Source organism: Ictalurus punctatus, chromosome 18 (genome assembly GCF_001660625.3).
Source record: "Ictalurus punctatus breed USDA103 chromosome 18, Coco_2.0, whole genome shotgun sequence".
In the NCBI taxonomy this organism is placed as follows: Eukaryota; Metazoa; Chordata; class Actinopteri; order Siluriformes; family Ictaluridae; genus Ictalurus; species Ictalurus punctatus.
The window spans coordinates 15283283-15297675 of NC_030433.2; the positions used below are offsets into that span (position 1 = coordinate 15283283).

Sequence of the window (14393 nt, forward strand, 5' to 3'; positions counted from 1 at the left end):
GACCCACTGACATCACTAAACTGTTGCATTCTTCTTTTGTGTTGCTTTTCCAGGCCTTCACTGCAGCCTCTTTCTGGTGTTGTTTGTTTTGAGGGGTTTCTCCCTTCAGTCTCCTCTTCAGGAGGTGAAATGCTTCTCAACTGGGTTAAGGTCTGATGACTGACATGGCCAGTCTAATACTTTCCACTTTTATTCCCTGATGGAGTCCTTTGTTGTGTTGGCAGTGCTTTTTGGGTCGTTGTCTTGCTGCTTGATGACGTTCCTCCCAGTTAGATTGGATGAATTTCTCTGTAGATTTATCAGACAGAATGTTTCTGTAGACTTCTGAATTCATTCTGCTGCTACCAACATGAGTTACATCATCAAGAAACATTAGTCATCCTGTTTCTGATGCAGCCATGCAAGCCCAAGCCATGACACTACCTCCACCGGATGGCCCACGTCCACCTGAACGAAAGCCGAGCCAAAAGAACAAAGCAAAGGAAAGCCAGTGTTTGTAAAAGTATGAAACACTTACAGATAACCTATCCACTTCATTAACAGTGCATGTCTGCAGCGGGAAAGCGTTCCTTAATCACAAATAATAACTAAACCAACACTGGGTTGTTTTCTGCATTCAGGTCTCATGTGCTCATTATTACTGGCCTTGCCATTATAAATTAAGGTGGTCATGATGTAAAACTGGGGTGAGCAAGTGGTGCTTTTCCAGAATATATATGAGATTGCTAGACTTTTGTCGTGATTTCGTAGTGTTTACAATTTATTTGTCAAAATGAACAAAATAAGCTTCATATAAAACTACACACATGCAATAGGTGTTCTCAGCATAATGAGTTGACACTCAGAGACAGATGAGAAAATAAAAATGAACTGATTTAATAACGTGTCGGGCCACCTAAACCAAACATCTGCCATATTTAATACTCAGTCGAGCTGATCTTCAGAGGGGGTCTATGGAGTTTACATGAAGTTTAGGAATTACATTGGCCAAAGATAGTTTTATACACTGTTTGTGGTTGATTTGAAACAGCAGGACAGTGACCTACAGGAAGTAGAGGCGATGGTAGAAGCCAGGTCCAGCTGCACCCCTGTACTGTACAGTACACCGCTCCAGACCACAGGAAGGCGCGCCATCTAACAGCACGCGCTTCTTCGTTATTGTTCTGGGATGACGTTGCTCTCATTCTGTCTTTCAGACTCGTCTGTGGAGCTTACAGCAATGGGAAAACACATTGTTGCCTTGGTGCTTTTCTGCCTCTCTGCTTTCTTGTCGTGTGTGTGTAGCTTCTCCTTTGGCTCGGAAATCAGTTTTGTCACGTGCGGCTCGGTGGTGAAGCTGCTGAACGTTCAGCACAATGTCAGACTGCATTCTCACGACGTGCGCTACGGCTCCGGTGAGTGAACAGGGTTCAGAGCTACGCGACAATATGCACACGACTGTATTTAATTCAGCAACGTCTGATACTGTGTACATTGATTTGATTTGGGACACAGCCTAAGCGCTAACAAGGTGTTTTGGTTGGTTTTAATACTATTCTGGAGTTTTGATTGGTCAGAAAGTGTTGATTGGTTTTCTATCACAGCAGCGCTGACAGTAGTTCCGGCTGCAAGGCAAATCACAGCTTTATATCAATTTATATCTCATATATAATAACCGCTCATTCACAGGGTGGACGATGTACGTCATGTAAGGCTAATAACAAATGAATAAAAAAAGTTTTAAAAACGTGTAATTGTTGATTATGGTGAATGAAAGGGTCTCAGGGGGTACGTTGGTAAAGGGGTTAGAATGTTTGCTACGCACCTCCAGGGATGGGGTTAGAATCCCACCTCCGCCCTGTGCTTGTGGGGCTTGCCTGTTCTCCCCGTGCTTCGGGGGTTTCCTCCGGGTACTCTGCTTTCCTCCCCCAGTCCAAAAACATGTTATAAGCTGATTGGCATTTCCAAATTGTCAGTGTGTGTGTGTGTGAGAGAGAGAGATTGTGCCCTGCTATGGGATGGCAACCCATCCAGGATGTCCCCCACCCTGTGCCCCAGGTCCCCATGGATAGGCTCCAGGCTCCCCTGCGACCCTGTGTAGGATAAGCAGTATGGAATATAGTTTGATGGATGGATGGAAGGAATCTCGAGTGTCACCTTTTATAACGTATGTTTTCCGATGTAGGAAATTCTTTAGTACAAGGGGGAGTTTGTGCTTTCTGTTTGACAAGCTAACTATTATTATTAACTATAAGAGAGAGAGAGAAAAAAGAGGCTGGTGAGGGAATGACTGTCATAGCTGTTTATAACATAGGTGATAACAAGGATCTTGTCTCACAAGTCATTCATTACTAAATGACAAATGGTAATCATTGGCTAATTGCTGTGGTATTTGGTAAACACCTCAGGACATGCTGTTATAGGAAAATGATCAACGACTGGGTGGTGTGATGAGGCAGATTATATTTGTTCCCGAGTGTTTTATTCCTATTATACCTCAGCAGTTTTCCAGCGAAAGCCATTTTTATTGATTAAAGAAGACACATCATATGTTTTATCATTAATTTAAATTTGGGGTTTGTTTTGCAGTCAGAACTACTGTCAGAGCTGCTGTTATATGAAATCAATCAACACAGTCAGATTTGAGAATTAAACAGCGCTCTAGTATAAGACGTAGTGAATGACGTGATCTACGGCTTGCTTTATTACAACATTAATATATCCCTTTCTATAACTGAATTAAGAATGCATGAACTTTTGAAAGCCACTTAAAAGGTTTGGCTGGATTCTGATATACTTCTTAGAAATTGTATTGTATTTTAATATGTAAATGTTATAGAAATTAATCGTGTTTTTTTTGTGTGTGTGTCTCTGTGTGTGTCTCTGTGTGTGTGTCAGGTAGTGGCCAGCAGTCTGTGACTGGAGTGACCACAGTGGAAGACAGCAACAGTTACTGGAGCGTGCGTGGCACCAGTGGGGCGGGTTGCCATCGAGGGACTCCAGTCAGATGTGGCCAGAACATCAGACTCACACACGTGAACACAGGCCGAAATCTGCACAGCCACTACTTTGCATCTCCGCTGTCGTCCAACCAGGTCTATAATGAATATATATATATTCAGTTTGTTGGTGATGTATAAAATTGATATTGATGAATTTATTAATTAATGCACTTATTCTAATACATTATTGTTTCTATAGTAACAAATAACGTTTCTTGTATAGTGGATGCTTCACATAAAAGCGTAATAAACAATGTAATCATTGATATGGTGAATTTTTCGGTGTGAAAACTTTTATTTGGCATTTTGTCAAGGAGTTTCTAGCAGCAGCATCTCATGACCATAAGGTTTCGGTGGTACAGGACGACATTAATAAAGACATAACCTCAAACTAAACTAGGTCTGGAGTCCGTCATGCAGGAGTAACCCTGTAATAACCAGGGGTTGGGGGTTCGAATCCCACCCCTGCCTTGTGTGTGCAGAGCCTGCATGTTTTCCCCATGTTTTGGGGTTTCTTCTGGGTACTCTGGTTTCCTCCCCCAGTCCAAAAACATTCGCTGTAGGCTTGTTTGGCATTTCCAAATTGTCTGTAGTGTGTGAATGGGTGCGTTAATGTTAATATGTGTGCCATTGTGCATTATGATGGGTTGGCACCTCATCCAGGGTGTCCCCTGCCTTGTGCCCTCGCGGCTCCCCCACGACTCTGTGTAGGATAAATGGTATGGAAGTTGGATGGATAGGAAGTATATTATAGAATTGTATTCAAGTGTAATTGTTATTATATTTTTTCATATAGCCCACACCTCATTCCACCACTGCTTTGTCCTGTTTGACAAAATATTATGTAGCCTAATAATGCTGTCTAAAGGAACTGAAGATTTGGGAAGGTGTTTATGGAAAAAAAAAGGTTGGCTGAAAGTAAATAGTTTGCTAACCCGTTACTTTAACCTGTTTCTTCGGTCATTTAGGAAGTCAGTGCCTTTGGAGAGGATGGTGAAGGTGACCATCTGGATGAGTGGACTGTACTATGTGGGGGTTCTGTATGGCAGCGGGATGAGTCGGTACGCTTCCAGCACAGTGCGACAGAAGCACTGCTGTCGGTGACGGGCGAACAGTACGGCAGGCCCATTCAAGGCCAGAGAGAAGTGCACGCGATGACCAGCAGCAGCCAGCACAGTTACTGGAAAGCCATGGAGGGCGTTTTCATGAAGCCCAGTGAAACGGGTCCCAAAGACTTCAGCAGTTCGACACACACCGAGTTGTGACTGCTTTCACCCCAGGAAACAGTTTGTCTCACAGCAGAGTGTGTTCTTCATGTTCTGTCTTCATTTGTGTTCCAAAAATCTCATGCAAAAGGATCTTTCATCCACATTTCAAATGTGACAAATCACATTACTTTGACTGAAGAGCACAGAGACCTTATACTAAATCTTTTTTTTTCTCCATGAATACAATTTAATTCATCCTTATTTAATATTTCTAGTTGGAAATCTAGAGGGGTCTATCAACAGCAGTAATTAATGGTAGCACAATGAGTGGCACCTTGGACACAGGAACGTATTTGGCATGTATACAGTTGAGTGCAAAAGTTCGCATACCCTTATGACAAAGAAGACAGATGTAAATGTGTGGCGGTCTGGGAAAAGCCTTTAGGTATCACTGCCAAAAATCCCCCTAAAAAAAACTAAATTCTGCCAAAATGATTTTTTCTGCCAAAGGCGTGGTTTGTACTTGAGTTGTGACCTGCTTTGGTGGTCGTGAATGGTGTTGTTCACAAATCTGGATGATTTAAAAGCGACATCTATTAGATGACTCCTCAGAGTCAAAACATTCCTGTCTATCAGGCGCCATGCGTGCATATATATATATATATATATATATATATATATATATATATATATATATATATATATATATGTAGTGTAGTGTACATATAAAACATGTACACTACCGGTCAAAAGTTTTTTTCCTTATTTTGATTTTTCCCCCCACGTTTTAGAATAAAAACTCTGGAATAACACAACTGGAACTATGGGACTTATGTTGTCATAAAAATAATTGAATATTTTAACAATTGTTATCAGGTTGATATTCTCTTCCTGAGGCACCCAACCGGGCGCTAATGGCTATGCAAACATCAGGTATCATCGCTTTTGGTGGATCATAAAGGCGATAGATACTTTTTTAAGATACTTTTAGCATCTTCAAAGTAGACACCCTTTTTGCCTAGGATTTCCAGAAATGTATTCTTGGCATTTTCTCAACCAGTTTCTTGAGGAAACTCCCTGAGATGCTTTTTAAACAGTATTAAATAAGTTCCCACACATGCTGCACACTTATTGGCTGCTTTTTGGAATATTTCATAAGTCATCCATTTAAAAAAATATTTTTTTGTAAATAAAATGTTAGTTTTCGAATGAAAGAAATTATGTTTGCACACCGATTTCAAACATTTAATCATACACCTTCAGATCAAAAGATTTTTAAGATCATGAGAAACATTTCAGTCAAGTTTCTCCAAACGTTTGACCGGTAGTGTATATCTGAATGCTTTTTTCGAGGCAGTGCATTTTTACAGCACACTAGAATTATAGATATATCTTCCCTTCATGCTTTTACCTCTCACACAAGAAACACTACAGAATAGCTGCCTTATATTAACATTGCAGTATTATTCATATTATTGTGAACATTGTGCAGTGGTTAAAGTTTATTCCAGTATTCTTCAAGCTGTCTAGATAATGATATTTATGCTTTTATTCATTGGGCTACCAGTTTGTCCAATACAAATCAGTATTATAATGAATTGACAAAAGTGAAACACTTGAGATCAATAGCCAGTTAATCATATTGAGATAAACAAGAAAACAACTGACATCTGAGGGATTGAACATGATTCATCATTGCATTTTAATTATGAGTTATTTTATTAGTTAAGTAATAAATAATACAAGGTTTGCTTTGTAATTTCTCTATATTACAGACAGAAAGAGCGATACAAGAATTATTTCCCCATACAGTCCTGAAATGAATGAAAAATGAATCCCAATCCTCTGAGCTAGAAATTGTACTATTCGTTCTGTTTATTTTGTATTTGGCTTAAAATTGCACAAACTGTATACCAGACAACCAAAAGTTTCTCCTGAAAGGTGTGTGAAAAGCGACAGTGGTAGAAATGTAGTTAGCATTGTGTTTAATTCATTAGTCTCTTCTTAGTATTGTGTGAATTGCACTTTAAATCAAACGGACTAGATACGGCACATGTGAAAGTACCCTAACCACATTAAATGTTTCAAATATGCACATTGTTACTACATTACTACAACAACAAGCTCTTATTTTTAAAGCAAATACACTAAAGGTACTACAGTAATTATTAGTGTACTGTAGTCCGAGTTGAGAAAGACTTTGAAGACTTTGAAGAAAGCATTGCTGCAGTCTTCCCATAGTAAAGGTTTGCCATAATAAAACGTTGCTTTATCAACCTGGACCAAGTTGCTCGAGATTAATTTGGATCCATATGTTAATTTATTTCCCTATATTTTCAAATAACGTGTTACTTAAATGTCCACTTGACTGAGGAAAGCCATATTTATAATCTGTTATTAAATGGCTTCCTGTTCTAAGCTGTTACTCCAACATGAAGCCATGGGAGAATGTGTATATATTAATATGTTAATATATTAGTGTATATACAGTCAGCTTCAATATTATTCCCTTGTTCTCTTCACTCAGGTAAAAGAGTAAACATGCTTCAATTACATTTACTCCAAAGAATTTCTAAGAGTGCCAATAATTGTCACATGTGGTTTAAAAAATATTTTTATTTCTTAGAAGAAATTTGCTTCAGTTACAGCTCAGATTTGTCTAATGTTACCAGTGTGAAATTGTGCTAATTAACCAAAAAAAGGAAAACAAATACATTTTTAAATATATATTTTTAAACCAACCTTTACGAAGAGTAAAGGCCGATAATTCTAGAGCTGACTGTATTAGAATACTGTAGTACTAAATTTTGTAATATGTATTGGCTGGATTTTCACATGGTGCAAATAAAACATGCTGATTTTAAGGGACAGTTTTGAAATAATGTGCTCTTTGATTTAAAACGGTCTTGAATTAAAAATTATTTGTGGAAAATATTACTTGACTTGCGTTTAAAATCTCATGCCTGAAGGAGAATCTAATTTCTCAGCATGTGCTGCAGCAATGTGACATCCTACTTGAATCACAAGGTCAAGAAATGAAAGCTGAAATTCTGATCAATCGTCACATATTCATCTCAAACCCAAATGTCTTCAATGTATAGAGAAAACTATAGAATTGGCCTTGCTGTTCCAATACTTTCAGAGGGGACTATGTTGAATGCACCCATTCAAACAAATACAAAGTTACAAGGTCAGTTGCTTTAGGAGGCATCGTATTTAATTAAAATAAAATTTTAAAGTGTAAAATGATGCATCAAGAAGTAGACAGAAGACACATAAGAGGAATAGCAATAAATTAAAGTGAAACAAGGCTTTCTTTATTATGATTTGTTTTTGAGGATTTCTACACATTGACCATTTAAAACTTTCACACTTCTCCAGTCTTTCCTCTGGATCAGATCCACTATTACTTTAAATGCAGCCATATACTATGTAATGTTCCAAACTGTTAAATTCAAGATATTGTGAAACAAGAAAGCCAACACATGACAGTGAGTCATTAAAAAAAAAAGAAAAAGAAAAAAAAAAAAGGTGTGGTTGCTTGACCTCCAGTAAATACAAATGCAGTTAAAAATGCAAATGTCTAATGGAAGACTACAGAATATCTCAGAATTAAGTTTTTTTAAAACTAGCTTTTGTCTTACTTTAGCCAGGCCTGCACTTTGAAGCGTAAGGTTAAGTATCATTAGGATTAGCATGTAGCAAATGCCTGCATGATTAGCTGAGGGTCTCAATTGCTGTTCTCTAGATTGAGCCGCACTGATCATGTGCACTTTCAAGCAAAAGCAGTGGTAAGTAAAATAATCATGAGAGCCCTCTCAGTTTACGTGTAGTGATGAAAATATCTATACTAATGTAGTTATTAATACTGAAATAGCAGTCTGGAAAACATATTTCTCCTTAGAGAAGCTTCTACTCTAATTCATTCTTGGCGTGGCTGTCTTCTTTGTCCTTCTTCTTCTTTTTGCTTTCAATTTCAATCATTTTTTCCTGCTCCTTTTTTCCTGTTACTGTTCCATCTCCTTTTCCATCTCGGTTTTCATGGCAACACCCACTTCATCAATTGCATTTTTAATCCTGACAAAAAAGGAAAGAAAGGGAAAAGAAAGCACTGTAAGGTAGTTATTAAGAGACATGATATGAAAGTGTAATGGATGTTACACACTTTATTGTATACCCCTACCTTTAACCTACTTTCCTTTATATATGACCACAATTACTGACTGTAGACTATCTGTTGCTATGTGCAATTTGTCTGTTGCTATGCACCGTCATGCCCTGTTTGACTATTCTCAGCACAGCAATGACAGTGACATGTAGAGTGTGTGTGTGGTGCTGTTATAGGTGCATCAGATACAGCAGTGTTGCAGGGAGATGAACTGAAAATGGACCAGACAAAAGGAAACCCACGCTCTTTTGGGTGACACCGGATAGTGGAATTATAAATCATTTGAATTGAGATATGCAAATTGGGTACAATGCATCAAAGTGACAAATCCCAACAACTAGCTCACATGATTCCTCAGACCAATCCTATGGTATACGATGGTGGTTGGACATTTCTTCAGGTCCCCCCTTACAGCTTTAGTTCTTAGCTGTAATTCATTCCCATTTACTGTTTGATGCACAAAAAAAAGTGTACTGAGACTTGGAAGGAAGTAGCTGAGATCCCTAGTGTCTCTGGTGGGTGTACATGGCTAATTTGATTGTTTTGCTTTGCTAATCTGCTAAAAGTGCTAAAGTTCATGGCCACAATCAACAACAGTATCGGTTACTAGACAACCACAAATGACACAGACAAATAGTCTGCATTAGTATTAGTAGTTACAAGATATAATAAGGTATAGTCTCCAAGGTAGGTGTGTAATAAAGTTCAGATGTTCAGCAGCATGTGACAACATGTGACGTGATTAAAACGTTGACAAACACACAATGCCATGTCAGTGTCACTAAAGTGCTGAAAATGTCCCACCACTCAAATAATATCTAGTTAGTGTGAGTTCTATGGCTTCCTGTTCCAAGCTGCTACTCCAACATGAAGCTATGGAAGAATTTATATATATTAATATGTTTACATATTTTTATGGAGGTTCCTTTGCTGAATGGGATAGAGGGGCCTAGAAGAAACTGTGTAAAATTTATGTGTGAGGATGAGTCAAATGAAAACTTTAATAATGGACATAATCTCCATCTTAACCCTCTTACCCCGTATGGCCGAAAAACCGGCTTGCCCGTCTTTGTTCTATTCCCGTAAGGATGATATACGATATTATTAGTATTTTTATTAACCATGGTCGTCTATGCCAAATACCCGTAAGGCCGGTGTACCGGCATTACTCTGCTATGATTCCTTACTTACTTAATTATTATTTTTTAACCCGGAAGGTTGATGACATCACGACGTGATTACGTTATTACGCCGGCATTACGATGAAGAGCCAAGCGTGAATATTGGTGTAATAGTAGAAGTGAACTAAAAATGCCAAAGCGAAAAGCTAATCGTGTTCCAGCTAAAGTTACACCTACAGTGAACACAGGTACATCTAAAACAGTGAAAAAAAAAGAAAACATACACAGTTACAAAGGCGAGAGCGAGGATTCTAGATAGTGACAGCAGTGAAAGTTCAGGCGATGTTGAAACCGAAACTGATAGACACGCAAACTCTCCTGATTCAGACCCTGATCTGTCTTCATCTTCTGCATCAACCAGTGCGACTGACACTGCAGGGGTCTGGAGTCATAACGGGACCATTTCTGTGCATTCGTGAAAACACTACCTGCTGGTCTGATTATCACCAGAAACTTGACTTTTGGCACTAAAATGCATTTATTTATTTACTTATTGTTTACTTGAATTTATTCAAAGGCATTGACCACTCTGATGCTCGTATGGTACTTCTAAATGAGTATAAGGATTTTAGCGAGCATTTTTCGTCATTTCTCTAGTTAAGAATTGTGCTCTAAGTGCAGTAAAAACACTGAACCGCTTCATTTTCAAGTAATATTACACAAATACATTATTATAAGTTGTTTCAAGGCCTAAAAATGTTAAAATTAAAATGTTGATTTTGGGGCCAATTTTGGCCTGGGAACTCAGGGTTGGCGTGCTGTTTCTATGGGGAATATAGGGTTGTGGGACATAATACTGTGGGAACTAAGGGGTAAGAGGGTTAATCATGGACATAATCTCCATCTTAATCTTGGACATAATCTCCATCTTAATCATGAACATAATCTCCATTTTAATCATGGACACAATCTCCATCTTAATCTTGGACATAATCTCCATCTTAATCATGGACACAATTTCCATCTTAATCATAGACATAATCTCCATCTTAATCATAGACATAATCTCCATCTTAATCATAGACATAATCTCAGTCTTAATCTTGGACATAATCTCCATCTTCATCATGGACATAATCTCCATCCTAATCTTGGATGTAATCTCCATTTCATTCAATGTAAGTGTTCTAGAGTCAATGTTGCATTTTTAAGATTTTAATTTGATTCATCATCCTATCTGCCAAAATGGGCAATGAGTGTAAATAAATGGTATATATATATCTAAAATAAACTGTACACATAGTATGTACACACACATAGCTGGAGTACATTACCGTTCCACTGTAACGTTCTTCTCCAGCAGGTTAGCAAAGAGGTACAGATGATCCATCGCAGACTGATACTGAAAATTCAACAAATGCAGTGTGAAAACAGGCAGAACAACATGGTGACATTATGCACGTCTACACTTACAGCATGCATGTGAGATTTCTACCTTTGTCTCATGCCAGTTAAAACACTTTTCTTTGTAGTACTCGGCAACTTCCTTATATTCCGGTCTTGTGTAGGACTTGCTTTTTCCGTGCAAAACCTGGTCAGCATCTTCAGGGGAATCTGTGCACTTTGTCACTATCTGTTTCATCGATTTTATGACCAGCTCTTTTCCCTGATGAAAGAAATATCCCAAAAGAATATGAAATGTTTTTCCTTTACACAAATAGGAAGGACCAGAACTGCCAAGCACTGACTACCACCCTACCATCCACTACCATAATGATGATGATGATAATTATTATTATTAGTGGACAAGCCCAGAATAGGCGATGGTTCCTCTTATTTTCGTTAGTTTTCCTATTAGTCGTCTCCTTCTTCCACCATGGAAGTCTATGGCAGCCCAGAGAACCGTATGGTAAAAAGTGAAATTTGTGAAAGAGGACACTCTGAACTGTTACCAAAGCCAGTTTGAAGTCTCTATCTCAAAAGCTCTAGCGCCACCTACAGGTCAGATTTCCACTCATGTTTATGCTAATAACTTTTTATAAGGGCCAGAAACAAAATTCTTTTTTTCCTTGGTTCATGCTGAGTTGATTGCATACTATGGTTTCAATTTCCACCTGACTAGATTTTCCGCCATTTTGAATTTTCTGAAAAACATACTTTTTTTGAACTCCTCCTAGACCGTTTGTCCGATTTTCACCAAAATCGAATAACATCAGCTTCAGATCATGCTGACAAAAAGTGGAATGGAATTCAAGTTGAATAGTCCAACCGTATATGTATATGTCATAGTCATCATTACTTGAGGGTTATTGCCGTTTTCGGAACAGCACCACCTAGTGGTCACAAGATATGAAAAAAGCACTTTTTTGCTTATAACTTCTGAACAGTTTGTCATAACATCATGACAATTCTAAAACAATACTTGCTTATCTCCTCACTTTGCTTCTGTCAGGCTTGGCCCTGGAACTGCTGAATGCAGCTATATTTATTATTATTATTCCTATAGTAACAGCTTACAAAGAGACTTGCGTGGTGGCTGCTCCACATAAACAGATTAAAAATGTGTAATTGTTTATATGGTGAAGTTTTCTATGAGGAGATGCTTGTTTAACTTTTTTTCAGGGAGGAGTCTCCCGTGTCAACCCTAACAATCATAGGCAAAACTGTTCCTTCAGGTTTTCAGATAGGAAAATCTTCAGGACGGAGGGCTTTGCAGTTTCTCAGTAACTTCAAAAGAGAGAGAGAAAAAAGAGAGACTGACTGGTGAGCTACTGTTGTTATAGCTGTTGTAAGTGATAATAGGAACTAAACTGTTTCACAGATATTTCACATTTACATGACTGTAAATGGATAAGAAGCATGGTAAATACATTTTAATAAAGGAAAATTATTAAAATTGGCAAACTTATTTGGTATAAGAAGAATAAAACTCTTCAGGTAAGAATTTATAGCAAAATAAATGATCTCTGGAGTGGTAAAAGCAACAAATCATTTAAAGCCTTCGCTTCATTTAGAAGTTACTCTAAGCTGTGAAGTTCAGTATATTACAATATTAAGAATTTATGTTAACTTTAGCTTGTTAGCCAGTCAAATTAGCTGTACTATCTAGCTAGCTAAACACACTAATATTGCAGGAATATAATAGCTAGAAAACTTTAGATTGCATGTTCTTAGCTAAACAAGTCCTGCTATGTTCATGCTAGATAACTAGCTAGTTATGGGACAGTTACATCAGATTCTGTTAACAGAGGGGTACAGCAAAGGCATATTTTCTGTTACTGTGCTCTAGGATGGATTTGTGTAATTTATGTAATCACTCAAACAATCAAAGGTAACCTGCAGAAGCTCAAACTTTTGCTTCTCAAATCGTTCTTTTTCCTCAGGGGTTTTTGCAGACTGGATCTTCTTCTGTAAAATCGCAATCGCGACATCTTTGTTTGCCACAAAGTCTCGAGCGTCCATAACTTGTCTGAGAAATATATCAGAGGAGAAGAAAAAGTGTGTTTTATATTCGTCACTGTTTGCCTTCTCTTTATGCAGCCACACATTATTACAGAGTTTAACACAGCTTGAATTCAGACTAGAATTACATTAGTCGATGTTTTTCCGTCCACCAGTCTGCTCTCGGACGTGTTTTGTTGATGCAGAGCCGACACAGTAGTCACATGGCCATGCTGCGATCTGCGACGACATAATGCAAGCACAGTACTGTTAGACTACAATATAATGTAATACATGCTATGTTAAATATTGTGGTCAGAACATTTCAAGCTGCTGTATATCCTTTAGTTATACTGTCACTCACGACAGGTTTTCAACTCATGATCGAGAAACCAGGGTGACCATTGCAAGACATCTTGTGTTCCTGCAACAATTTGTGTTAATTAATTTGGATGTATGTTTAATGTCATTATGTATTCGAAAGAAAGATTCACCTACATCCAGGTTTTTACCTCCTGTCAGAGGCAAGTTTTTATCTAAAAAATCCTGGCACCTTGCAGAATTCAGGGTGCAATCCTCACTGGGGAAATTAAAATAAAGTACTCACTATACTCTAAAAACTGTTTTAATGTCTAATTTGTGCTATTATTTTTCACCTGAAGAGTGGAGCTTAGATTTTCTACCTGAGCACGTGACCAGAGTGAGATAGCGTTCTTTCATTATGTTGTTGTCTCTGAACAAACCCCAGGGAGTTGATCTCTGGTGTTTCTCTCTCAAAAAATGGCACTATTACAAAAAATAAATAACTAAAAATATACACAGCAAAAAAATGGTTACCTCAGATAGATGACGTCAGATAGATGATATCAGACAGCATTTTAATAAACGTTACACTGCATATTAAAATATATCAAATTTACACGTCTATCTTCTAGACTATAGCTAATAATTTTAAGGAAGTACGAGTTGTGCAAGCTCGAGGGAAGAAAACAATATGATAAACATATCACATGACCGTACACGTAGCTGTCACTTCCGTGTTTACTATCCACACACTTTGGATAAAACTGTAGCGTAACTTGCCTTTATGTTTTCATTAAACCACTTTAGGTACACACAACGCCATATTTGTGAAAAATAAAGCGGTGCTGTTGAAATATTAGTCAAAACAGTAAAATGTCATCCATACAGATTAAAACCGCTCGCGCTTGGCTTGAATTCTTCGTCGCTTGTTAGCGGCTTTATTTAAAACATTTGGACAAAATAATAAAATTTTTCCGTAAATATAAATGTGACCTTAAATGAAATATAACACACCTAGTTATAATGTTCCGCAAGCTTTAACTTACCGCAGTTTCAGTATCCTCAGAAATCCAAACTGCGGCTTGTTCTTATGTAGAAAATGAAACGGAAAGTGAGCGCGTGTGTGCTTTCATCCAATCAGAGAGCAGCACAGCGTTATCTCCCCCGACTC

General features: G+C 37.9%; 2 protein-coding genes across 5 annotated transcripts; one reads left to right on the forward strand and one right to left on the reverse strand.

Annotated features, from left to right (window-relative positions):
* The first annotated feature begins 1147 nt into the window (after nucleotides 1–1147).
* sdf2 (stromal cell-derived factor 2) lies at nucleotides 1148–7059 on the forward strand. The gene is made up of 3 exons (XM_017492236.3): nucleotides 1148–1394; nucleotides 2878–3074; nucleotides 3950–7059. The coding sequence occupies exons 1-3, from the start codon at nucleotides 1169–1171 to the stop codon at nucleotides 4244–4246; spliced, it is 720 nt and encodes a 239-aa protein (XP_017347725.1). The 5' UTR covers nucleotides 1148–1168; the 3' UTR covers nucleotides 4247–7059.
* Nucleotides 7060–7484: 425 nt separating this feature from the next.
* On the reverse strand, nucleotides 7485–14393 carry LOC108278728 (legumain). Of its 4 annotated transcripts, none has more exons than XM_017492237.3 (6): nucleotides 14269–14393; nucleotides 13069–13159; nucleotides 12815–12947; nucleotides 10974–11144; nucleotides 10813–10880; nucleotides 7485–8266 (listed from the first exon to the last, which is right to left on the reverse strand). In XM_017492237.3, the coding sequence occupies exons 3-6, from the start codon at nucleotides 12938–12940 to the stop codon at nucleotides 8197–8199; spliced, it is 435 nt and encodes a 144-aa protein (XP_017347726.1). In that variant the 5' UTR covers nucleotides 12941–12947; nucleotides 13069–13159; nucleotides 14269–14393; the 3' UTR covers nucleotides 7485–8196. The 4 variants fall into 4 exon arrangements, with proteins under 4 accessions (XP_017347726.1, XP_017347728.1, XP_017347727.1 ...); XM_017492239.3 differs by lacking the exon at nucleotides 14269–14393 and adding an exon at nucleotides 14237–14259; XM_017492238.3 differs by lacking the exon at nucleotides 14269–14393 and adding an exon at nucleotides 13757–13910.

What these genes read in the sequence shown, in the direction of transcription:
- sdf2 (XM_017492236.3), top strand. Translation starts at nt 1,169, where the DNA reads ATGACGTTGCTCTCATTCTGTCTTTCAGACTCGTCTGTGGAGCTTACA. An exon ending in CGACGTGCGCTACGGCTCCG is followed by an intron (nt 1,395 to 2,877) that starts GTGAGTGAACAG and finishes TGTGTGTGTCAG; the next exon opens with GTAGTGGCCAGCAGTCTGTG. An exon ending in CTCCGCTGTCGTCCAACCAG is followed by an intron (nt 3,075 to 3,949) that starts GTCTATAATGAA and finishes TCGGTCATTTAG; the next exon opens with GAAGTCAGTGCCTTTGGAGA.
- LOC108278728 (XM_017492237.3), bottom strand. Translation starts at nt 12,940, where the DNA reads ATGGACGCTCGAGACTTTGTGGCAAACAAAGATGTCGCGATTGCGATT. An exon ending in TTAACTGGCATGAGACAAAG is followed by an intron (nt 10,881 to 10,973) that starts GTAGAAATCTCA and finishes TTGAATTTTCAG; the next exon opens with TATCAGTCTGCGATGGATCA. An exon ending in AAGAACGTTACAGTGGAACG is followed by an intron (nt 8,267 to 10,812) that starts GTAATGTACTCC and finishes CTTTTTTGTCAG; the next exon opens with GATTAAAAATGCAATTGATG.